Source organism: Amphibalanus amphitrite, unplaced genomic scaffold (assembly GCF_019059575.1).
Source record: "Amphibalanus amphitrite isolate SeventyFive unplaced genomic scaffold, NRLGWU_Aamphi_draft 000015F_arrow, whole genome shotgun sequence".
NCBI lineage: Eukaryota > Metazoa > Arthropoda > Thecostraca > Balanomorpha > Balanidae > Amphibalanus > Amphibalanus amphitrite.
Genome location: NW_024881511.1, coordinates 1601163 through 1627415, shown reverse-complemented (window position 1 = coordinate 1627415; position 26253 = coordinate 1601163). Strand labels below are relative to the sequence as shown.

The window sequence follows — 26253 nt, the reverse complement described above, 5'->3', positions numbered from 1 at the left end:
GAAATGAAAAATTGGCCATAAAACATGCATCACAGAGCCCTAGTAAAGTTGGGTTCATGTGCTGACCCTTGGTGACCTGACCTGTGACCTAACCTGGTGTTATCAGTGACCTCTAATAGCAACATAATCACTAGGCAACTGACGCTCTATCGCTGATTTTCGATAAAATGCGTTTTATTCGATGTTATAGCGCATTCACAGAAGACCCGTGACCGGCAAAACATTTTATCTTTGACCTGACCTGTGACGTCATTGGTGACCCCGAGATCAATGAAATTTGATTTCCTTCGACAAATTTGACTGGGCTTTCGAATGCAGTTTGAAATTTTGTGGATCCGTCCTGTAGTTTCGGAGATACGATGGGGGCAAAAATAGCCCCCTCCCACCAGGTCGCGTTATGAACAGACCCCCCCACCGGCGCGGGCTAATTTTCGACGCGGCGGGGGGTGGCTATGGTTCCATAAAGGGTTCAGTCGCTCTGAGTCTGAGAGAGGGCCCTTGTTACACGGTGCAGCAAAGAATTTCTTTCAGACAGGGATGGCCAATGACCATATAACACATCAACTGCGACATCGGTAGGGTACGGGGACCCGCAGTTGCTACTGTACACGAACCCCAAGTCTAACCGTCTGTCCTGTCCAGTAACAACCGATAACATTGATATCGACTGCTGGTCCCTGTACAAGAGCAGCTGAGGTTTCCTGTGAGTACCCTCTGACAGCTTATCGTTGTTCCCTGTGAGGGTGCTGGGACAATTTACTCAGGGTCGCTGTACAGTAGCAACTGCGGGTCCCTGTACGCTAGTGCAGGCGGTTTTTTTGCCCATTTTTGTGTCGTGTCCAGCATCCTGCATCCATTGGTGCTGATGATGTCACCAACATCACGTTTCACGGACATTCCAAGTTACTATCAACGGGATCGGAAGACTCCCCCACTTGAGCTTACTTTACATAGATTATGATTACCTACCTGTGCACGCCGGCGGCGGCCGGCGGATTATGCACGCCCGCCACAAGTCTGTAATATGGGTTTACATAGCCTTGGTAATATGGTACCTATATGCAAAGGTATATCAAGATTACTTTACTACTCAGGTATAGGTATGACTCACGAACTCACGAACCAAGATTCCTTTACTACTCACCAACGATAATACCAAAAATGCCCTACATATGGCAGCTCGAAATGCTACAGATATGACGCTGCCGTGACAACAAGTCATGCTGTAATATCCGTAGTTAGGCGGCGTTCGATGTCTCCTGGACGGCAAAGATTCTTTGTCGTCCGGCCAATCCCGTCCAAGGTCAGCGGGGGCTCGGCTGCGGTTATGAAACGTGATTGGCCGGACGGCGTAGAATCTTCGCCGTCCGAGAGACATCGAACGCGGGGTAAATATTCATTGGGTTTGACCGTGACCACCGTGACTTTAGGGTACTTTTGAGCGTTTATTTAGCATGAACTACTTACTTTGAGCAAGACGATGTCAAGAATTATTGTCAAAAACCTTCCAAAGAAGGTAGGCACTTTTGCGTTTTTGTTAACTTTTAAGCGGTGGGCAGTCTGATAGTTACAAAACATTTCCTGATTTCCTCATCCTAAATGATTTGGAACTTGAACTATACTTCCAATACTTATTTCATTTATTGTATCTTATTCATCACTTATTTCATTTATTGTTGTATGGTCAGGTGTCTTCTAATATGATGTGGAAATATTATTATTATTGATTTATGAAAAATGAAGACTTTGAAAAACTTCTCCCCATACACACAAGATCTGTAAAAGGTTTGAAATTGCAGTGTACCTACCTATCTCAAATAATGAAAGCATAAAGAAGCAAATGCAGCTAGTTTTTATCGGCTAATCTTTTAGTCTAGCCACCACCCGCAGCGTCTCAAACCACTTTTCTGGATCCGCAGTGGACCATTGAGGGCCCTAAGAGACCGTTCCAAGAAGACCATGTTTAGAAGCCCCTTGGAAACCGACCACATATATGGAGACTCCTCCAGAGACCTACATGACTCCCCACTCCCCAGACTGAATGAGCCCTCCGATCAGGGTCGGTCCCTTGAAAGTTGCTGAAAGGTTTCAGAAGGCAGTATAGGCTTGAAAGCCTTTTGAGGGTTCTCAGAAACCGGCATCGGACCCCAAAAAGCCTGTATGGAGGCCCCCCAAAGCCGGGAGTGAGGCCACAGGAGCCGATGTTTAGCCTAAAGAGCCTGTATGGAGGACTGTATAGAGGAAAGGGGTCTCAGTGGGGCCTTCAGGGGCAAGCGTTTGAGCCCCAAAAGTGTATATGGGGTCTTAGAGGCAGGTATACCCCTGGGGTATGCAAGGGTCCCAGGAGCTCACGTGTGAGCCCAAATATCTGGCTGGCTGCTACTAGAACCAGCATGGGGATTCTTAGAAGCTACTTAGACCCACATTTCATGGTTCATGAGTCCCAAGAGTCGATGAAGGGGCCATCAAAGCTGGTGTAGGGCCCGTGGCCCCATAAGTTCAGACATTGAGTGAGACTCTCAGAGGCCGGCGACGGGGCACCAAGAGCAGATAAAGTACCTCAACAAGCCAACATGGGGCCTGAGAACCAGTGTGGAATTCCAGGAGCCTGTGTGAGCTCTTGGAGACCTTCGTATTTTGTAAAGTCCACAAAGGTAGTTGGGTCCTCTGAATCTGAACTCTGCGGGGCCCTCAGAGGCTAGCATGTCTCCTGGCACCTACGTGCGTTGAGTTGAGACCCTCCGAGGCCGTCGTAGGGCTCTTCAGAGGCCAGCGTTGGCCCTTGAAGCCTTCGTTAGGCCCTATAAGCCGTCAAGAGGGCCCTCAGAGGTCAGCATGGCCCCTGGAGCCTGCCTGCGTCGAGGCCCTCGAGAGGCCAGCTTGGGGCCCTCAGACGCCAGCGTGGGCTTTTGGAGCGTTGGGTCTTAGAGACCATCGTGAGGGCCCAGAGAGGTCGTCGTCAGGGCCCTCAGCCCCTCAGGGACCGTCCTGGGGTCCTCAGAAGTTGTTGTGAGGGCCCTTAGAAGCCTTCGGGAGGATCATCAGAGGTCGTCATGAGGGTCCTTGGCCATAGTGAGGGTCTTCATGGGCCCTCAGATACCTTTGCAGGGCTCTCAGAGGCCTTGGTAAGTAAGACCGCTAGATGCCATCATTAGGGCCCTCAATAGACCGTTGCAGGGCTCTCAGATGCCAGCATAGCCCCTGCAGCCTGATTGTGTTGGGGCCCTCAGAGGCCGTCGCTGGGCCGTCTGAAGCCAAATTGGCCCTCAGACTTGAGTTGGGTCTAGGGCCGTCACGAGGGCCCTCAGAGACCGTCATAGAGGCCCTCAGAGGCCAGTGGGACCCCTGGAGTCCTGTGGGACCCTCAGCGGTCGTCATGAGGGCCCTTAGTGGTCGTTATAGGGCCCCAGGGGACAGAGGTCGTCGTGAGAGCCCTCAGAGATCATCGTAAGGGCCCTCAGAGGCCGCCATAGGGGCCCTCAGAGGCCAGCGTGGCCTTAGAGTCACCTTGGGCCCTGGAGTCTCTGTGGGACCCTCAGCGGTCGTCATGAGGGCCCTTAGTGGCCGTTGTAGGGCCCCAGGGGACAGAGGTCGTCGTGGGAGCCCTCAGCGATCGTCATAAAAGGGCCCTCTGAGGCCGTCGTGGGGGCACTCAGATGCCGCATGGAGCACCAAACGCGACTCGGGACACTTCTAGCCGATGTGGGGGCCCCAAAGACTAGCAGGGGGCGCTCCTGACCATAATTGGACATCCCGGATGATTCCACATCAGTGTTTGTTTCCCGATTACTGGTTTTCAGGAGAAAATGTATTGGATGGTGCGACGGGCCCCTTGTACGGATTTTGGGGGTGCAAAAAGATATGTTTGCACCCCCATGTTTTTCGATGGGGGTGCAGCTGCGCTGCTGCACCCCTGCACCCCCTATTCCGCCGCCACTGGGTGTTGTTTGTGTTTAATTGTGCAATTACAGTTCAGTGAAATGTAGTCTTATTGTCTGGTACCTGTTCTGTATGTTTTGACCGTTGATTATTGGTTTATCAGTCAGTACCTAGTACTTACCTACTGTGTGTAATTTGTTTTCCTCAGGTTACAGAGGAGACACTGCGAGAAACATTCAGTGCCAAGGGCTATGTTACCGATGTCCAACTCAAGTATACGCCCGACGGAAAATTCCGTGGATTTGCCTTCATCGGTTTCAAAACAGCTGAGCAAGCTGATGCTGCTATAGACTTTTTTAATGGCACATTTATTGGAGCAACCAAAGCCACTGTGGAAAAATGTGCCTCTCTTGGTATGTTTTCATTCATATGTTTTCCATTCTTTGCGATATAAAAGTGATACAATGTTATTGCTACCAGTCAGTTGAATGTGGTCCATTGTGTTGTGCTCAGCTGTTTGATATATCTTTGAAGACTTTTAGCAGTTGCATAAGTTAAAAGTTATTTGGTTTTCAGTGTGTCCTTTACTAGGCTGAATCAATGCCAAGTTTTGTTGTTTTGCAGGCTCTACCGACAAGCCTCGTGCCTGGAGTAAGTACGCGTCCGGCAGCTCTGCACATGCCCGTCTGCATAGCAAAGATGGCGCCAAGGATGCCACATTCAAAGGGAACAAGAAAAAGTCGCCTGAGGATAAGAAGGCGAACACCAAGAATAAATTTGAGGAGGTGAGATGTCTTTGGTCTAAACTGCTGTTTTCAGATTACTGAGTGTTTTGGTGTTTTGAATGGATTTGGTTGATGTGTTCTGATAGGCATGTGTCATATCCCCAATGATACAACATTGCCGTCTGTTTGCGCTGTGCACTGTGTAGTGTGAGCCCATATACATGTTGACCGCCCATATGACCGCTGGCACATCCTCTGCTGACACCTGCGGCCCCTGCGTGTACCAGGTGGCGAGCGACCCTGCATTCCGCGAGTTTCTGGCGGTGCACCAGAGCGGACCGCGCGCCACATGGACGGACGACGTGGGGCCTGCGGGCGCCACGGAGGACACTCAGCCTCCCGGCGCCGACGCTGGTGACGACAGCGTGGAGGATGGCGGCGACTCTGCCGACGAGCCGGAACAGCAGGAGGAGGAGAACAAGGGAGAAATGTCTGATATGGATGTAAGCAGAGTAGAGTATCTGAGTAAAGTTAAGAGTCCATAGGGCATGAAGGACTGGAACTATTATGTAGTAAGCTAGATCGCTAGCTGAACACTAAAATTCTCTGTTCAGAGCTGGTCCCCGCGCATGTTATGTTGCCAGGGATGTATGCCGCTTTCTTGTGTGTTGCGTGCATTTGACAGTTTAATGTCTGTTACGAGATACTTCTCTCTTCACAGTTCCTGAGATCCAAGATTGTAAAGAAGGCCACCGAAAGTGACGACGACTCGTCAGCTGACAGCGACTCCGGCATCGAATCCAAAAAGTCACCCTCCAAGGATTCCAAACCCAAATCGGCCGCCGTGCGCAAGTTTGACATCAAGTTTACCGCCAAGATCACGGGTCTGGCCGTCAATGCTAAAAAGAAAGACATCCGTCAGTTCCTGGCGCCATTGAAGCCGAAGTCAATCCGACTGCCGCCGCGGACGAAGGGTATCGCCTACATCGGACTCCAAACGGAGAAAGAGCTGAAGCTGGCGCTCAACAAGAGCAGAACGTTCCTCAGTAAGTGTTTTTCGGCCGCAGATTACGCAATCATCCTTGGATTGACGTATGATCGCCGGCAAATCACGGATGACTCGCCAGTGTGTTGACTACTAAATATTGACTGGATGCGTATGCCGTGGACTATGTTACTGGCGACCCCACTGTAAAGTCAAACTCTTCTAACGAACTGTCCTAGGTCACTCACTACTCAGGGTGTTTGTACCCTCTGTTCCCTATTCGCCTTGTCTGTCATGCCAGCCTGAGTCACTTGTAAGTGTTACATTACATATGACCCCGGTTGTGACCAATGACCCGATCCATACGCACAGACGGCCGCCGTCTCGAGGTGAAGAAGCACGAGCAGCGGACGGCGCAGGCCGACCGGGAGGCGCCCTGGCAGGAGCAGCAGCGACAGCTGGCCGACGTCGAGCCGGTGGCCGAGACGGGTCGCATCTACGTCCGCAACCTGGCCTACACCGTCACCGAGCAGGAGCTCGAGGGGCTGTTCGCGCATTACGGTGAGGAACTAAAGCCGTGGGTACATCACTGCCTGGCCTGAGTCACACACGCGCCCACCTGCTGAACGCCACCTGTCTAGAACCATTGAACGCCGGGGTCTTAAACATTGAGCTCTGCCGTCTATCTCATCATGTTGATCTCGGTATACTCATTTCGATCGTCTTCTGACCCCGCTTTGACCTCTCACAGGTCAGCTGACCGAGGTCACCCTACCGGTGGACCGCTACAGCCGGAAGATCAAGGGCTTTGCGTTCGTGACGTTCGTGTTTCCCGAGAAGGCTCAGAGCGCCATGGAGGCCCTGGATGGCAGTGTGTTCCAGGGTCGCATGCTGCATCTGCTGCCGGCGAAGCTTAAACACTCGCTGGACCAGGACGGCGACGAGGGTGAGATAAGGCGCTTAGTTTTGGCAAGAGCTTTCCGTTCGGATGACGTGTTCTTAACGATGGAATGGCATCACTCTTGATCGATGTACCTTGAATGTTAGGTTGGGAAGCCTATTATGGCGCATACAGTCTAATTACCATGAATGACGAGAGGTCCCTGTTTTTATGCAGCCTCCACGGACTTCAAGGCGCGGAAGGAGCGTCAGCTGAAGAAGCAGGCCTCGTCGTCCCACAACTGGAACTCCTTGTTCCTGGGAGCCAACGCGGTGGCCAACCTGATGGCAGAGAAGTACGGCGTCGCAAAGAGTGATGTGAGTTATATCGGTGGTGGGTGGTGGCCCTAGAGTAGGTCGCTAAAACAACACCCCAGTACGCTCTGCCTCATATTCTGCGTCGGGTCAACTACAGTAGGCTGGTCGGTCGCGTGTCGTCTGGAAGTAGAGGACCTTGCCTCGTTGCGCCTGACTGGGCAGGGGAGAGTACGTTTTGTTTTCTCTTATTGCGGCCATAAGCTGTACTGGGCAGTGTATTGCATATGTGCGCTACGTCCGGTTTGACCGCCTGTACTCTCCGCTCCTATCATCCGCTCGACTCTGCCTGTGCCGTGTTCCCTTCGAATGGTCCGTTTTCTTATCCGCCCCGTCCTCTTCAGGTGCTGGACAGCAGAGGTGAGGGTAGCGCCGCCGTCCGACTGGCGCTCGGAGAGACCCAGCTCGTCTCTGAGACGCGCCAGTTCCTCGAGGAGCAGGGAGTGCGCCTGGACGCGTTCAGCGGCCCGGCTGCCGAGCGCAGCAAGACGGTCATCCTGGCCAAGAACCTGCCGGCGCACACGGACCCTGCGCAGCTGCGAGAGATGTTCGGACGGCATGGAGAGCTGGGACGGGTGGTGCTGCCGCCCAGTGGAGTTACAGGTTAGTTAAAGACGCTGAATGAGGTGGCAGGTCAGTTACAGTCACAAACGAAAGCGTCAACAGAAGCACAGCTTTAGTTACAGCTGTCCAGAGTGGTCATAGATGGGTCAAATATAGCAATAACTCCGTCCCTACTCCCTCGAGCCGTCGTCGCTGGTTTATCGTCGAGATAAATAATTATAGCTTGACTTTATTCTCGCTCCCACAGCGGTGATCGAGTTTTTCGAGTCGTCCGAGGCGCGTGCCGCGTTCAGCGCCCTGGCGTACACCCGGTTCAAGAACGGCCCCCTGTACCTGGAGTGGGCGCCTGCCGAGGCGCTCGGCGAGCCCAAGGTCAAGGAGCAGGAGCAAGAGGCTGAGGAGGGCGGCGAGAAGGTTAAGACGGCTGAGGATGAGGAAGACGGCGAGACGGCCGACCTCGGAGAGCCCGAGGATGGCGCCACGCTGTTCGTAAAGAACATCAACTTCGACACGACCGATGACGCTCTCAAAGAGGTGAGCAGGGAACACCCGGGGCTGGGTTTCAGCCACTCATTCTGGAGTGAGCGACGTGGGTGGGACTGGGCGTTAAGGTCAGGGGCCGGTAGTGTTGTTTGTTGTTACATGGGTGTTGTTAAATACACTCGTAGCCCGTGCCTTCTCTTTTGTAATATTTTTATATGTCAACCTACGGGTAACTCCAATCTCTCAATGTGTTACAGTTATGTCGGCCTTGCCTTGTCATCTGCCTCTCTGCCGTAGCTCTCAGTGTTCTCTGTACTGTGTCTCGCTGACACCCTGACCTCCCGTCCGCAGCATTTCGCCGTGTGCGGCCCACTGCACAGCGCGGTCGTCTCGCGGAAGAAGGACTCGCGCCGCCCCGAGGTGTGGCTCTCGCAGGGTTACGGCTTCGTCTCCTACCTGCACAAGAAGCACGCCAAGCGGGCGCTGAAGGAGCTGCAGCAGGTGTCACTGGACGGACACGCCCTCGAACTGAAGGTCTCCAATAGGACCACGGCGTGAGTCTTGTGGGATATAGGTTACAGCGGCAAGGACACACTAGACGTGCAGCGATTCAGTGAGCTTTTTTGATTCGCCCATAGTTACAGATCTATTGATAAAAAAGATGTCTTGCTATGATTCCTGCTTGGTCGCATTTCTCTGGCGTTACTGCTAATGGTGATTTTCATAACATTGCTCAAGTTCCATATTTGATAACTTCTCTTCTTTTTACAGTCCGGACCCGAAAACGCAACGGAAAGCACAAGACGGCGGGAAGCAGAAATCGTCTAAGATTCTTGTTCGGAATATTCCTTTCCAAGCTAACAAGAAGGAAATTATCGAAGTGTTCAAGTGAGTACCGGATTGACACTATGTTATTTGTAGGGTGTTTTTCACAAACTCGTTGCGCTTTGTGATTTTTGTCGGCGACGTGATGCGTTGTCGTGGGATATTAGCCAATGGCTCGACGCTTGTTTATGTATTATCCTCTCCAGTCTCCACTGACTCAACGCGCTCATCTCCAGGACATTCGGTGAGCTGAACGCGGTGCGCCTACCGCAGAAGATGGCCGGTGTCGGCACCGGGCCCCACCGCGGCTTCGCCTTCGTAGAGTTCGCCAGCCGCCAGGATGCCAAGGTGGGTGCTCGATTGGGCGTCTACAATCGCTTTTAGTGTGTCAGGGTGTGCGAAACGTGTGCGGTCTCTGCAACTGCTAGTATTGACGCTAATACACCTTTTTACGGCCAAATATAGAAATAGTGCACACAGTTCAGAAATAGTGCAACCATTTCGACAGTTCGGCATAGTGCACCGCTTCTTAGGCCGAGTGCATGAAATTCAGTAATAGTGCACACGGCTCCGAAACAGTGCAAGCAATTTAAAAGAGAATGCATTCATTTTCAGTAGTTGCGATTTCAGTTTCGCCAGAGTGCATTGCTTCGTCATATGCATTGGTATTCGGCGTACCGCAAAGCAATTTAGCTAACCTTCAAGCGAATTCGGTGCCCCATCTAGAAAATATTTTTGACAACGCTCTTGCTGTTCATCAAGTGTAGCGTGGTGCCGTTCAAACAAGCTGCTAATGAAATTTTACTAAATTATTGAAATTTTAATGCTAATAAAAATTAACGAGATTTTAATGAATGCAATGAAAAGGCCCAATTTAGGCGGCAGTGCACACATTTCAAAAATAGTGCAGGCGATTTCGACAGCACGGCATAGTGCATTGATATATTGAATCGCGGCACGATATTCGCCATATTGCAGCCATTTCGTCATAGTGCAGGTTTAAAGTGACCCAGGTTCAGGCATATTAGACATATCGCACATTGTTCGTCAGATCGTTTCAATTTCGGGGTCCCGCATGTAATTTAGGCACTGTTCAGTAACACGGCATTGCATAAATAAGTAATACCAATTTTTATTTGACATTTCACGCTACCTGAGCCTCCAATGACACTCGTAGTCAGTCAGCAACGCAAAAAAGTCAAGTAGCCAGCTGCACTGCTCTGGATGCAAAAGGTAGAGGGTATTTAATGTTTCATCTGGGTGCCTTAGCTTCAGTCATATAAGACATAGTGCACATAATTCGTCGGGTGCTTATATATTCGGCATGAGCAATATTTTTTCGGCTTTGTTCAATCAAATTCGCCATGATGCTGAAAGGCGATAACAAGAATCCATAGCATTTCTGATCTTTTTGAACCAGCAACGAAGTTATGCACCCGATTCAGAAGCCCTGAATGCCACGTGACCGCCACTCGACCGTGTCACCGAGTTCTTAGAGCGAGACTAATGATAAGTTAATTCCTGAGAGCTGAAACTGCATTTGAGCAGGTTTTTGACAAAGATTCACGCTACTCTTGACAGGCAGATAGGGGCTTTCAAAAATATTTTCCCAATCCAGCAGCGAATTCACTTGAACATCGCCTAAATCGCTTTGCTGGACGCCGACTATCAGGCCACATGACGAAACCGTGCACTATGACGAAATTGAACCTACGGCTCATTGAATTTGAACGCACCATCTTCTAAATTGATTGCCCTTCATTTGAAACGTGTGCACTATTACTGAATATCATGCACTTGGCCGAACTAGAGGTGCACTATGCCGAACTGTCGAAATCGGTTGCACTATTATACTGAACTGTGTGCACTATTTCTATATTTGGCCGTAAAAAGGTGTAGCGCATTTCACGTTCACGTGACATCCCACATTCTTCATTAGCTCCAGAGCTTTGCTGAGGGCTTAAGTTGCGTAGGAAGGTGAGATTTGTTTACATAATCGCTTATTTATACCGTGCTGGATTTATTTGAACGTTGCCGTAAGCACATGCCGTATGTCGAAATTGAATTAACCTGACGAATTATTATTTGCACTAAGTCCAATATGTCTGAACCTGGGCCACTTTTAACTGCACTATGACGGAGTGGGGTGCACAATGACGAATATCGTGCCGCAATTCAATATATGAAGGCACTCTGCCGAACCATCGAAATCACCTGCACTATTAATGAAATGTGTGCACTTCCGCCTAAATTGGGCGTAAAAAGGTGTAGATTAACCGATAGGGACTGGGTTATGTCAGATTACATTTACATCCAGTGACCCCAGGCGTCCGCTCAGCGAAAGTGGAGTCTCAGTCCAAATGCCAACTTCTCGTGATTTCGTCACCGACCGTAGCTGGTAAGGTAAGCACACCCGGCTGGTGTACTGTCCCTATCACATTGTCGTCAGTTCTCAGTTCGTGCATTTCGCTCACTTCTGTGTGCTTGTGTTGCAGCGTGCGTTTAAGGCCCTGTACGCACCCACCTACTTCTGTACGGCTGCCGTCTGTTGCTCCGTCCTGCCTCTGTCGTGTCCCCCAGTCCGCGCCGGTCCACTGACCGGTGTGTATGTGTCTCTGTATCCCACAGAGGGCGTTCAAGGCTCTGAGCGCTTCCACTCATTTGTACGGCCGTCGGCTGTTGCTTTGTTCTGAACCCCAGTCCGCGCCTCTCCATTGACTGTGTATCTGTGTCTCACAGAGGGCGTTCAAGGCCCTGTGTGCCTCCACTCATTTGTACGGCCGTCGCCTGGTGCTCGAGTGGGCCGCGGCGGATGACGATGTCGAAACGCTCCGGCTGAAGACGGCCGCGCACTTCTCCGGAGCCGACGGTAAGTGGGAGGCACAGTCGCAGATAAGTTGGGGAATGTCTTATCATGGCAATAGCGTAGTTATTGCGCCAAGTACATCGGTTCGAGGGACTTCTTAGTGGTTAGATTGTACAAAGCAACGTGAAGGAGGCTACATCGAAAAACCTGCACGACTCGGAAATATTTTAACGATGTCTTTTATATAGTCATTAGTTTCTTATGGAAAGATATAAGTACTTTATATCTACAGCTTCGTTGTTTCCATTCTCTTTACGTGTCACGTCATCACCAATGCTACGGCTTGCTTCTTGTCTGTCTTAATTTTGTTTTTTTGTTTGTTTGTTTGTTTGGTTGGTTGGTTGGTTGGTTGGTTGGTTGATTTTACCTGTACTGATTGAGCCTATACCTTCGTTACTGACGCGGCCCTTTGTCCTCAGCGCCGTCCAAAAAGCGCGTGAAGCTGGACGAAGAGGAGCGGTGATTGCGGTGAGTGGCTGCATTTACGACCTTCGTTCTGAGTGACCAGTCTCTCAGTGGGTGCCCTGATTGATCTGGCTCAGTGTCTCGAAGAGTGGCTGCTGTAACGGTCTGTTCTGAGTGACCAATCTCGGTGGTCGCATTGAGTGAGTGATCTGGCGCAGTGTTTTCGATTCACATTTCGATCTAAGTGTGCGAGATAAGTTTGTGTGTTAGTGTGCTTATGGCGAGTGGTGCACTCATGCATTGGCGCCGGAGAGGCCCGACGATAGACGTCAAAATGAAACCACTTCAGGACGGCCGCATTAATCTGCAACGTCACAATCATCGGCCTTCCGCGGCTGCGCTCTGGGGTCTCTACAAAACATTCTGGAACAGTTGAGCCTCGATCGCGTATAGCCACCAGACAGGTGCTTGGAGCCTTACAACAAGATAGCGTTGTAAGTGTTATTTTACTGCTCGCATATGAGGAGGCGGATAGGGCGCGTTTGAGTTTAGGTATCTTGCGGTGGTTGTTCCCTGCACTGGAGCGAGCCTGAGATAGGACAAGTATGAGTTGTTGGTGGATGGACGTCGACCTCAGCTAGAGAAAGGGAATGAAGGATGGCTCTCTCCGGTCCCGCTCCCCGTCAAATGAAACTGGCATGGCGTAATATTTTTTCACCGTTGTCCGTTTCGATAAGGCGCACTGCCGGGAGCTCGCAGTAAAGGTATGCGTGGATGACAGCTGTGCCATGCAGTTCTGTTTGTGCTTCGGGTTGAGGAGTGTTGTTAGCGGAATAAACTCGGGTCATTTTTGGTATACGCAGAAATGTGTTTTCTTTTACAACTCCCAACGTGGAGAATTCTGCAGCCATACGGTCGCTTGTCAAATGACACGAGTAAATCAATAGGAAATAGCAATCAATAATGTATAATCAGAAACTAAACTGATAATTCCCGATGGCGATCCTGTATAAACTTTTCCGCTGCGTTCGAGACGGTGCCTGTTCGACTGTGGCGCCGCCTAGTAGACTCTCCGTCCCTCCGCCCCGATGTCTGGCGCCACCGCTGCTCGTGCTGCCATCGACAGCGAACCCTTGGCTAATTTTTGGGACCCTTCTGCCCATTCGTGGCCGCGTTGCAGCATGTCCAACCATTTACAAACACCGTTGCTGTGTTAATTACTCCGAGGACTACCTGAATACAACTATATAGGTACGGTGAAAACGAAGTGAATGGGTAGACTTTTGAACCATTTTACATTATTGTCATAAATAGTATACACTGATCAACTTCTATGGCGCATGCATATTAATAAAACACACATACGCCGCTGTATTAGCTGAGTCCTACACAGCGTTTCAGGGGAAATATAACAAAAAGGATGAATGGGACGCAAACAGATCTGAGAACATTATGACGTCGAGTGACGCTACCGGTGACCTCGGGTGTCCCGGTCGTGGGGACCGGCCAGGGGCGGCCCGCACACACTGAGACTCCGGCTAACATCGACTGGAGCACGGCCGGCCGGCGGCGGCGGACAGCCGTGCCTCTGAGTCGGCCGGCCGGCCGGCGGTCCCTCGGCGCGCGCACAACCGCTGCATCCAGCTCACAAACACCAACACTCGCATCACCCGCCCGAGGCGCACTGTGCGCGAGCGGCCACCAGCTATCGTCCTGCCGACCGGCAGAGCTGTCGGCCTCTGTCCTCTACACCACTGCCGGCGCGCGCGCGCCTCCGCTGAGTCCTGTCTCGGCGTCTTTGTCTCGCGCGAGCGCGCTACGGATTCGTTAAAGCGTTATCGCTGCCCAGTTGCACGTGCGCGTTTCCTCCAGTGATGCAGGTCGCTATTTGCACGTGTGCGTGTCTTCCATGGTGATGCAGGTTTTGCAGTGGACCTTGCAGCACCAGACGAACTTGCAGTGGCACCTCTCTGCCCGTCGTACCACCTGCACGGCAGAGGGGCGGGCGGGTCAGTCATCTGACATCTGAACAACAGAGTCGGTCAACAGTTGAACCTGGACACTGAATAGCAGAGGGGCGGGTGGAGGCTGGTCAGCAATGTCACCTGGACAACGGAAGGGGGTCGGTCAAAGTTGTCCTGCGTGTAAGGAACCTGCATAAACGATCAGGGAAGCTTTTGAGCAGAGGAGCGATAAAACTAACGGAAGGAAGCCTCAGTAAACATGATGCGTATCTCTACCTACTGAACCCAAGTCAACAGGACATTTAGTGCGGTACGTATTGCAGCATATTTCCGATACCAATGAGGAAAGACATAAATGGGTATTTCTATTCGCGGGATACCACCCAGAGGTTGACGTGAACCAACTTCGCTCGAAACTCTGCATTTTTGCCAGAGGAAATCTTGTGAATCGTTTAAAGGATAATTAACACTTCCGTTTGGAATTACGCGACTAAAAGTCATCACTTTCCCAGCATTCACACTAAGCATACATTCGTTGTTCTTATCATCATCCTTTTTTCCACATGACGTTCAGGCACAGGTGTTCTAAGATTTACCTCAAAGTTGCATCATCTAGTGTTCGCTGTGAAAAGACCATAGCCTGGTGGACGGATGTAATAATTTGACGGCATAATTTCACGGCTGACCCAGTGCAGTTATTTCCTATTCTGCAATAGACGCATAGATACTGCACTATTTAGAAGTGTCTTCAATGTTTGACGTGGAACTTCTCTTTGGCGAATGTATATTTATTCTTTATCCAGATTCCAAAACAAAGATATCTTTCACCCACTTAACGTTTGTGTCTTACATCGCTCATAGAGAGAATGGCAATGAAATGACATCGGCCGACTGATTTGATTTCAATTGTGGTGCCTGTCCTTTTATAGCCTGTGTGGCTGCCGCACAAGCGTCTGCACAGACAGAAGGCGCCCAAGAGTCCCTGTTAGTGCTCTCACCTCAGTGTTATAGCCGCGGCCGCAGCACAGCAGGTCACAGCTGTCAGGGCCGTTGGAGTTTTTGCTGCACTCGCGGCCTCGCGTGCCCAGGATTCCCATTTTGGGGTTGTGCAGACAATAGTTTGGGCTCTGGTCTAGATAGACGAGCTCTCGGCGCCGGGGGCCGCGCTGGCTGCGACGGTCCCGGTACCGTCGCCGCTTTCTGCGCAGCCGCTGACGCTTGCTGGCCACCTGGAAAGCACAGGGTCAATCAGGGTCAGCGTAGGTCAGGTCAGGTCCTGCATCTAATGATGACAAAGTGTCGTTACAGTTGCGTGGAACTCCGTTGCAGCCCGTTGCTTTGTTCTCGTCTCAGCCATCGGGCAGACGGCAACATAACCAAAACTCTAATCTGCTTGGCGCTTGCGGTTGAACAACAAAACGCTTCAAAGGCCCCTTGCATCCTATTGGTTCCTATATGGGGGCAGTAATCGCGCCTCCTACTCGGGCAGATTGGCGTAGTTGACGCCAACTGGTGAGACAAAGACCACCAGTTTTGGCTGCCTGCGTCGAATTTGTTCCGAGCACCGCTTCCCTTTGAAAGTTGGTAGCAGGAGAGGCCAATAGCTTTCCTCGTTTGTTACCGCCTAGCATGAGATTCATACTGCCGCTCCAATAACATGGAGATTAGTCGGCGGCGGGCTGGGACCGGGCCGGGTCTGGTCGGGGGTCCCCTGCCGCCGTCTGCTGCAGCCGCGGGCCGGCCGGCAGCGCGAGCCGCGGGCCACCGAACCCTTCCCCAGCACTCCCCGCTTCACGAGACGAACATCCAATTGTGAAAATCCGCGTAAAATGAGAGTTCTAAGCGGTTGAAACGCATCAGCCAACCGAGAAATATGGCGCCCACGGACATTAGAAACGGAACCGAGAGCCAAGCAAAAGCCATAATTGGATGCGGTTGACGGCTGCCGCTAGCCTGGCATACGGCGGACAATATGTGACTGTGGAAATGCATTTTTGAACGCTCAACTGGAACACAAAAGCTGCAAATATGAACCGGGGGTAGCCAGTATCGCAGCTTAAAAAGCTGGTGACAACCAAACAATGTTCTTACATATAAAAGCCACCCATGAAAGGTTTCCAGGAGTTTCCATCCCAACGACCCATTAGTGCGGTGCTTGATGTACTTTATCTTATCGAACTTTAGATAAAACACAGTTCCTTCAGTAACGAATGGAAACAAATTATGGACAAATTCAGACCTCGGGAAATGTTGGCGTCCCCATGATACTGCATCGTTGGAGAGCATTCCCAGCTGAATGCAGCGTATTTCACCCCGATAAGAAATGATGCCTCTGCCCGCAGCGTGAAAGAGAACCCTGTAAGTACTATGTATAAACTTCTCGTACATCAGCGCTTTGTTCATTTTTCAGATAAAAAAGCAAACAGGCACACCAGCATCTCCGCTATTACGATAGCTCCGCAGAGTTATGTGGAGTGATATCCTGTACCTGTGTATAGAACCCCTTCAAAGCTGTGCATTGTTTGGGTGGAGCTCTACTTAGATTGGATAATGTATATGCCTCATGAACTGTGCAGAGAAGCCTGCAGAACCTCAATGGATTAAATACATGAATGGTCGGAAAATGTGAGGCATAAATCTTCGCATTTTACGGTAATGGCAGTTATTGTGACATATCTGGCATCGTTGAATATTCATCCGAAGACTAACCCGGGCTATACTCCCTCGCATAGCTCATCATTGCATTGCAACACGCTCAAGTTACACCCTTTAACGGAAACGCGAGGGTTTCACCGGGTCATTTCATAATAATGGGACCACAAATGAGCCAGTTCCGAGGAAAACGCGCCCGTGGGTGTCACCTGCACAATGGGAAGATAAATGTCCAGTGACAGGTTGTGGCACATATCGGGACGATCGGTGTCGGCGGGACAGACGGGCTCGTGGCAGGGCCTGTCAGGGCTGTAGGTCGAATTAGAGGAACTCTTGTCGGGGCTGTTGGTCGAATTAGAGCACCTCGTGTCGGGATGGTAGGTCGAACCTGCGGAACTGGTATCGGGTGTGGATCGAACTGAAGATGCTCGGATCAAGCCTGTCGCTCAGGCTCGTGGCTGAAGCTGCTCGGAGCTGAAGATCATACCTGATGATGATTTGGGCGCATCAGCCGCGAGGCTAAATGTATTACGCCCATTCCAAACCTTACTACCTCAGTACTAAGATCAAACCCAATGAGCTCGGGTCGGTCGGGTTCCAATGTCTCCTCACCTCTACGGAGCGCCTGTAGCGTTTCTTGAGGAAGTCTCCGATGTGGTTGAAGGAGGGCATGGTGCGCCAGCACGTTTTCAGCTCACAGGAGCCGGAGACGCCGTGGCACCGGCACTGCATCTTCATCAGAGCGCGCACCGCCTGCGGGACGGAGTGGAGGGCTGAGTTAGGGAGTTAGTGGGCTGAGTTAGTGAGTTAGGTGGTCGGACATCGCCGTCTTAACGCTTGACAGATACCACTCATGGACGCGTCATAGCAATTCACCTTCCGAAGCAAGCTCCGAGCACGGCTTTTGGCGAAGCGGATATCCCTCCTCACCTCATATGGATATCTAAAGACTACGCTGCTATCTAAGCCTGATCTCTAACGGCTCTGAGCATCACTGTCATTGCGTTCAGCTTGGACCGCTAAGCTCGCGAGTCCCGTCAGTCTACCGGGTGGCCACAGTCAGCGACTCCCGCTCGGCACACAGTGGGCCGATTTTCTGCGGGTCGAGCACAAGGCGCGCACGGCGGGTCGATTTTTCCGACAGGCCCGGCCGAGACCGGAGAGGCCATGGTATATGCCTCAGCGCAACTCAATGTGCTCGCTGGAGGCGGCTGATGGCCGAGCGTGGCCCTCCGAATGGCGGCCGACGCTGCCACTCACTGCACAATTATCATGCTAATGCGGCCAAACCGGCGTGTGTAGCGTACCGAGGGGCCGACATGGCGCGTACTCTGCGGCCGTCCGGGGCCGATCCATACAGAATGTATAAGGGTCTGATCGGACAATACGTAGGATATGGTATAAGAGTCTGATCAGGCAATACAGAGGATATGGGTGCGGAGCCGGCCAGGGCATGCTGGAAGTATACTGTGCGAACCCTTGATCAAACGATGTAGGCATGGAGTAATTTCACAGACGGTGCCTTTTGCACAACTGACTTTCAAATACAACGGTAGAAGAGCTCAGAGCGTAGCATCGATCATCTCTCTCTGTCTATTTTTTTTTTTTTTGCAAGTGGCTAGCTACATTGAATCGGCTTTGTATATGGGCAACATGTTATATGAGATGGCATTCCAAAGCTGCATCACTGAGCGACGTAGGAGTCGTACCAGGCGTCCAGCCTCATTGTTGTGGAGGTTCATCAACTTCCTGGAGTCGTGGTCCTTCTTGGCCCGCTCCGGCGCGTCCACAAACTGGCGGGCGAAGTTGATGCCGAACCGCACGTCATCACTGCCGGCAGGGTCAGGAAGACGGTGAAACTCGAGTCAGTATCAGCAGGCTATGATTAACCAGTCACGATAGCGGGAAGCCAGCATAAGCATACGACAAAATATGATGAATTATGTTAAAAAATGGCAATAGCAAGGGATTGCTCCCCCCTCACAACTTTTATGAAAGGAGAGGTGGACAAAGGTATCGGTAAAAGTCGCCTGTAGTGCAAATGAGTATTCAACTGACCTGCAGCCGCCCCACTTCCATCCCTGCGGCGTGGAGCGTCCCTCGGAGCTGAGGTCGCACGTGCACTCGGTGAGGTTCCCCGAGCTGCACGCCTGTGTCACGGCGTGCACCACCCCAGCAGAGGTCACCGCGTACACGAACGCAGTCTCTTTGCTGCCTGTAACGGAGGAGAGTGACGGGGGTCAGATCTCAGAACGCGGTGGGTAGCTCACGGAGAACTGTCGTTCGGGCTGTCAGGAGACGTCAGGGATGCTGTCAACAGCCGTTTCACGGGCCATGCTGGTAGCCCTTCACGGACCTTGTTTGTGGTCGTGAATCGCGATCATAGGCGATGAATTGTGCCGTGCTGCCGCGAAACTGGCCGGTCGCGTTACTACTCTGTGACGTTTGCAGAAGAGCGAGCTGCGACGACTCGTCAATGGTGAGGCGAATAAAACGCCATCGCCGTCCCCCCGTCCACCCGGGTGTCAGCGCGACGGTACACTTCTTATTGTCCGCCTCGAACGCTGATGTTGATGAAGATTAATGCGAGCATCAACTTCAACGAGCAGGAGATTTAATCCTGACGGCACATTAAACGTGATCCGATTCGAAACAATGCCTCTTGACAATAATTTGAAGGCTATAAAAGTCTAATGAATTTAAGGTCATCGTAAAGCTGGAGTCGCAGAGTCGCTGCCAAATAACCTCGGGGCTGCTCCTTTTGAAGGCGCAGCCCGTAAGCTGTGCAGAGCGCGGCAGTATTTACACAATGACAAAACTGCACGGCGGTCGTGTGCTTTGTCTGCGAAAAGTGACGTAGACTAACAATTGGCTGGTCTGGGTATTGGCACATTGGTACATTGTCAATGGAAAACATTGTCAGAATCGTGCACGCTGCACACTGTAGTGCATAGGCTAAGGAGAAATACCGGCTACATAATAACTACCTAATTGAAGCAGGTCGCTGCAGTCGCTAGAAGTCGTCAATCTTTACAAATAAAATCGATTTTACAGATCAACCAATTAGTAAAAGTAATTTCAAAAACTCAAATCGCTCATTTTTCAGTCATTGGCGTCAGCGGCTGTGACGGCAAGCTGGCGGCTGTTACCGGAAAACAATTAACTGGCGATCAACTGTTTGCTCTCGTGTCTCCATCCCGCGATCCCATGGGTTCCTATCCGTTGGTGGGCGGGTTGGTTTTCGCGCAGGCCGGCGGCGTGGGGCGGCGGCTCTTCTGCCGTCCGCCGTGGGTGTTTTCAGCGCTGAGGACGCGCGAGCGGGCGCTGCCTCCTGGGTGGTCTGCCGCCGCCGGGCCGGCCGCCGGCGGCATCCGACGATCACAGTTCGGCCGCCATTGAGCTGCCCACCAGATTCGCCACGCGCCGGATTTTGTGCGCCGCTTTCGTCACGGTGCTGGCAGGGCGAATGAGAGGTCCGGGCGTCGCGGCTCGCACCCAGGGGACAGCAATGGGGGGTCGGGATAGGGGACAGGGGACAGGGCCTGGAATCTGGACCGCGCCGGGGCCTGTTGCTAGCTTGTCGTGGGAGAAGGCGTCCGGTGCGAACCGATGAGTCCCGGATGTGCCAGTCTGTTGGGCATACAGGGTGTAACGAAATTATCCGGACATCTTTCTTCGCGCTGTAATTAAGAAGCAAGACATTCTGATATTTTCCCTTTTGAATTATTATATAGCCACCTTTCATAAGAGCGCAGGTACACATTTTTGGAGCATTCCAGCCACTGGATTTTCCAGCACAGTGGGTTTCATATAGAGTAGCGCCTTACTAACCTGTGCCCGCAGTTGGGCGGCGCTGGTGGCGGGTGTCCCCTCATTCATCTCCTGATGGACAATAGTCCATAATATATCGATGGAATTGCATGGGAACTATTTCCAAGCCATAGCCCTTTAGCCCAGAAGAACAAAAAGGTCCTCTCGGCATCACTTCTCATTCTGCTAGGGACTTGAAGGTGGTGCGCCGCCCCGTATGAAGACTGCGCGGCTTGAATCAGGCATCAGTACACGCACAGAAACCGAGCCATCCTGTGCCGTGTGGTTGAGTGGCTCCAACCAATCGCTAGCCAGGATGTTGCGCCGGTAATACTCGTCACTGATAGTGGTTTTCTGTGTCGTCATGAACAGCTTGAATATTACACAGCAGCTGAACATGCTCCAGGTCTTAATTTTGGCCGGATGTTTGACGCCGGCGACGGCCGGCACATTCGAGCTGCTGGCAGCCCACACATGGCCGAATTGACGGTTCAACGGGTATCGCAGCTCGAACAGCTTCCCATTCGACCAGGTCACCTCATTCGTGTCTTCCTTCGACCAGTGGACACGCCCTGGCCTAAAGCCAAAGGTGGTGGACTGGTTGTTTTCCCGTCAATTTCATTGTCTTTTCCAGTTTGAAGGGCAGTAAAACCAAGCTAAAGGGCGGGTAACGGTGAATCATGATGTGGGACCTCTTATTATCTGCCTTGGTAAGAATTCGAGTCAGTATGCGGATTAATTGGTGCCGTTTCCTTGTCGCTATCTTGACAACTCTCCTCACCACTTGGCAAAGGGCGCCTTTTGCGATCGAGGCCGGGCTGAGTCTGCCACCAAGTCCCAGCTTATTACGCCTCAGGCAGATGTGCTACTGGCTGCTGCTGATGTCCAGCTGCTGACAGACCAGCTTCTGGCTCATGCCACCATGCCACCAACACGTAGCCTTACTACGAAACGAGAGACTGTACTCCTTTCTCTCCACTGCCTTAAACGAAAACTATCAAATGAACCCGTCGGCGACTCGACTCTTACTCAGAGCAAGAGTCATTTCGCAAGGTCAGGTCACTGCTGAGTTGAGAGCAGATACCAGAGGTATGCATTCATCCAATTTTCCAGCTTCTGACATTAAAAGAGAAACTGTGCGAGCAGATATGGCGAAAAAATAGATGTCCGGATAATTTCGTTACACCCTGTAGTTCCATCCTCTCGGAAGTGTTTTCCTCAGGATAAGACATGAAGCTTTTAAACTCAGAAGTACCCGCTCCCCAGTTCACTGCACCTACTTGGGAGCTCCCTTATAAATATTTGCTTTGTAACGCGCATATAGTTATACGCCTCTGGCCTCTCATCTGGCTACTTTCACTTGACGCTCTCTCTTTATCTTATGAGCGGTTCATTTTGGATTTACTCATCAACGGTAAGTTATTACGGAGCGAGCGAAGCGAGCGTAGTCTTTCCTTAGATTAACGGAAATTTCAGAGTATGAGCGGCCGGCCGGCCGCTCATACTCAGAGTCACGCTTTTGCGAGGCTTATATCTCAGCAACCACTTGACCGATTTACACGCGGTAATTTTTGTAGGGTAGCTTCATTCCTTCTACCAAGTATTGGACTATTCCTGATGCATGTGGGTGACCCCTTATGCACGTGCCACGTGCAAAACGAAGAGGTGTCCGTTTTGTAATTGTTGCAATATCTCGGTAACTACTTGGCCGATTGCGCTGAAAGTTGGCATGTAGGTAGGCATCCACTAGGCACTGCATATCCATGTGCCAGAGTTGGGGCGCTGCTGCACGTGCGCACGTGCAGGGGTCGTTTCCAGATCTCGAGAACGGCTCGACCGATTGCGCTCAAATTTGGTACACAGTTAGGGACCGGTTAGTAGGGTGCCGTGCACAAGTCAGTTGGGACCCATTTTGCACGTGCGGGCACGTGCAGGGTGCCGCTTCCAGATCTCGAGAACGGCTGGGCCGATTGTGCCCAAATTTGGCACATCGCTAGAGACCGGTTAGTAGGGTGCCGTGCACAAGTCAGTTGGAGGTACCCCATCGCAATTTTGCACGTGCAAGGCCCACCCTCTCGCTCGCTCCGTTATAGTCGCCCCAAAAGGCGTTATACTGGTGACACTTCAGCCAAGATCTGATCCAAGGCAACATCACATCTGACCCGTTTGTGCCAGTGCAGGTGTGACTAGCGATGATGAGATACTGGATTTATTTAGTCGGGAAGTGAACGCATACCACCCGGCTCTGTAATGCAGAGCAGATAGATTAGAAGATACAACCACTAAGTCTGGTCCTAACGCCTGCAGGTGTGATACACCTTGCTAAATGGGTTTCTGAATACATTTGATCCCGTAATATCTCCGTAACTACCACTAAAACATGGTAGTATTTATCCGCACTGCATAATTAAAATCCATCACCTGGCGGCGAGTGCAGCCTCCGACACCGGCCGGGGCGGCTCGCTCCAGGAACGGACACCGCGCGCTAACCGGTCCGCCGGCGATAAACATTTCAATCCATTCTTGACACAGACTTTAATCACAAATTACTATGATCATGATTGCGCACTGCACTTGGTGCACACGGTATGTGCAGGGGACCATTGTTAGCGTTAATTTAGCGCCGCCGGCCGGTGCCGTTTCGCTGCGCCGGCCTGCCAGCGTTACATGAACAAGAGCGGTCTGGGGCCGGTCTGAACTGCGCCATAACTCCTCATTACTTGACCGACGGTGGGCCCGACGGCCGGGTGCTACGTCTTGCCGACACCTGAATGGCACGCCACTCGGCGACCGGGTGATCCGGGGGGGGGGGGGCGCATCGGTATAGCTCTCCAAGCTGCAGTGTAGCACGGAAGCTATGCGCTCTGCAGGCTCAGAGGATGGCTCAGGAAGCTCTTAAGCAGATCGGCGAGCGCATGGCTAAGGCGACGATTAAGTTGAGCGGGCAGCTTGATCACTCTTCAGACTGAAAGGCCTGCGTCATGCGTGTGGCGACTGTGCAGACTGTTGGGATGGCTCAGGTGACCGGTGACCCTTCAGACTGAAAGGACGGATCGAAGGCTCTGAAGGCTGAAACGTTAGCTTTAAGCGTTCTTTCAGACTAAAAGAGCGGCTCAGCGGTTCTTCAGACTGAAAGGTTGGCTCGGAGGCTCTGAAGGCTGAGCGGATGGCTCAGTGACTGCTGACTGAGCTGAACAGGTAGCTCAGTGACTGAAGGCTCAGCGAAAGGTTCTTTACTTCAGACCAAGCGGTTGCGTGCAGTGGCTGTGCAAGCTAAGCGGCCCAGCTAATCACACGCCCTGCTCACTGTTCAGTCCGGCCACCCACCGTCCGCCCGCCCGGAAGGCACTGTTCAGCACCACCGGCCAGCAGCCCACTAATTCACTAATGTGCGACTCAGTGCGCCAGTTAGGCCGCAGGCGAGCCGGTGCGCCACATTAGCCGACAGCGCGGCGGCCGGCCGGGTCGGCGGTCACTACAGGGGTCGCCGGTGGAGGGCGCCGCTGAGCGCGCGGAGCACCGCTGAGCGCCCTGACGGTACAGGCGAGGTGAGTCTCCTGTCGCCGCCGGGCCGCTGCCTAATGACGGCTCCGCGCTGTAATGATCTGGGCGGAGGAGGCCCAATACATCACTGAACGCGCCCGTAATGTAGGGGCCTGCCACTGAAGGTGTTATCAAACGGCCGGCTCATTTAAATAGGCGACGACGCTCCTTCAAGCATGTTCACCTTCAACGTCACAGCAAAAACAGCTTATTACACGTTAAATTATTGCTTTGATTTGCAATCTGCATGCATGACGAATCAATTTTGATGGGTTGCTGTCATCTTGTCAGCTATTTTGGAGTTCACCATTAGTGGTGAATAAAAATTGTTTTCTTTTCTTTTCAAGAATGCGGTCCAGTGTCTAGCACGATCAGCATACCACGCCTACGAATCAGTGTCTGATTCTTTTTAGCTGTGTATCCAGCCACGCCGCCCGACTCGCAGTCAGCGCCGCGCCCATGGCCAAGTGTCGATTCCCAACTTATAAGGCTAATGCACCATCTGTAATGAGTTATGTTGTGATGTGGCCTTGCTATATGGCACGCCAATTCTGAAAACCGGACCATTGGGCGTGTTGGCAGCCTTGTCCGAGGAGTGCAATGCTGTCGAATTGTACTTTGCCCGCGCTGTGGCGCTCGGCATGACTGCTTACCAGTCACGCCGCGCCATTGAGGTTAATATTATATCAACAGTCTTAGTCTCCACTTTGAAGTCTCAGTTGAGTCAGCCGTCAGACTCAGAAATATCGTGAAGTCTGATAAGCGCAGAGGGTCCTGATCTAGGCAGGACGACACCGAACTCTGCTAATTATCGAGCTCTGCTCGATAGGCGACAGGAGACGCCACATGCGGCGTAGCACGCGACATCCTACCACGCGCTGAACACTTCACAACAGGTGCAGTCATCCACCGTGAAACGCTCCACCAGCAACGCCCAGCGAACGACAAGACGTCAGGGATAGCAGCTAGAGCAGAAAGCTGTCCCTGCAATTATCACAGCTGAAAGTATCTGCCCCGATCGACCTGGCAGGCGCGGAGGTCGCTCGGCGGATATCGTGCGTGCAGACTTTGTCTCTGTGGCGACAGGGGTGTTTTCGTATCGTCTGTCTGTCCCGGTGAGGGGACAGACTAACTCGCCCCGATCAGCGCTGGTCGTGCCGCTCCGTCGCCAGCTATCAGGGGAGCTATCGGTGCAGTTGGGTGGGCACACGAATCGGGACGAACCGATCCGAACCGACCCCGATCGGCATGGGGACGGCAGACAGCCTTAGGCGTGGAAGAGACAGCGGAGGGATAGGGATACCAAACATTGGACAGGCAGGGCATGAAGAGAGGAGGGGCACCAAAAGTGTAAGCAAGGTCACGTTAGGGAAAGAATTCCAGCCATAGGACAAGCGAGCGGCAGAGAGAGGAACTTATAAGAGTTTTGTCCTCTACTTATTCTGAGCCATCGTACAGACGTTTTGATATTGATGCTTATTTAAATAAATGCTGTTAAAAAAAAACAGACGAGCACGCTCGTGCAGAATTTGGAGTTTGAAAACCATTGAAATGTGAATGGCGATCGACTCATCCCGACCCGACGTCCTCCACTACCCCTGCACCATCCAGGCGGCGCAGGAGCCACCTGCGTAAGCCATCCGTGGGATCACTCAGCGGCGTGCGTTCATCTCTGTCGGCCGATGCGACGGGCGCACACAAAAACCCGCCTGCGAGCTACTGTTTATGACCGCGGGCGTCGACAGTAGCCGGAGGGCACACCAGACACCCACCCCGACCCCGCCGGGAGCCCCCACCGCCCAAACCCGAGCCGTGCGCGCCTGACACGGGCGACGAGAGAGGCGCCCACTCATGACCGACACAGTGTATGCATACGGGTATACTGAGCTCGGTAAATGTGCGCGCCGAGTTTAGAAGGCCGGTAAACGTCGGCTAGAATAGAGGATTAGATGAGTATGACGGCGAAACCCCATGTTGAATCACTGGCAAACGTGTTGTCACGCCGCGCCAGATTTAATCGTTTACTAATGTTCATTGGTTTTGTGAGGACTTCTCGGACGTTTTCATACGGGCGTTTCATACAGAGCACCAGCTATCGAAACTCAAGAAGAACGACTCGGTAACAAATCTGGATTTATCACGCTTATTTGCCCGCAGGTGGCACCACTAGCCCATGACCGGGCGAGAAACGTTCCTGATTATTGCTCGTCCATCATAAGATCGTAAATTAGGCGACATTAGATGCATCCCTAGAGCAAGGTCGCATCATAATTTACTGTTTATAGAAACAGCGAGCAG

The 26253-nt window shown here is 52.0% G+C and overlaps 2 protein-coding genes across 2 annotated transcripts in view; one reads left to right on the top strand and one right to left on the bottom strand.

The window, feature by feature from the left end:
• The first annotated feature begins 1252 nt into the window (after positions 1-1252).
• LOC122385966 (probable RNA-binding protein 19) lies at positions 1253-12852 on the top strand. Its single transcript, XM_043374713.1, has 15 exons — positions 1253-1516; positions 4088-4292; positions 4504-4664; positions 4892-5107; positions 5326-5650; positions 5962-6150; positions 6341-6535; positions 6707-6846; positions 7188-7446; positions 7655-7941; positions 8242-8444; positions 8662-8778; positions 8952-9063; positions 11455-11584; positions 12001-12852. Exons 1-15 carry the CDS (start codon positions 1481-1483, stop codon positions 12042-12044), a joined length of 2619 nt encoding a protein of 872 aa, XP_043230648.1. The 5' UTR covers positions 1253-1480; the 3' UTR covers positions 12045-12852.
• A 458-nt stretch (positions 12853-13310) lies between these two features.
• The window catches only part of LOC122385968 (protein Wnt-16-like), an 83068-nt gene continuing 70125 nt past the window's right edge, over positions 13311-26253 (bottom strand). The window contains exons 4-8 of the mRNA XM_043374726.1: positions 18661-18817; positions 18312-18432; positions 17215-17355; positions 14949-15179; positions 13311-13972 (exon numbers count right to left, since the gene is read on the bottom strand). Coding sequence (XP_043230661.1) covers positions 13871-13972; positions 14949-15179; positions 17215-17355; positions 18312-18432; positions 18661-18817 — 752 coding nt within the window. The 3' untranslated portion in view covers positions 13311-13870. The remainder of the gene's footprint in view (positions 13973-14948; positions 15180-17214; positions 17356-18311; positions 18433-18660; positions 18818-26253) is intronic.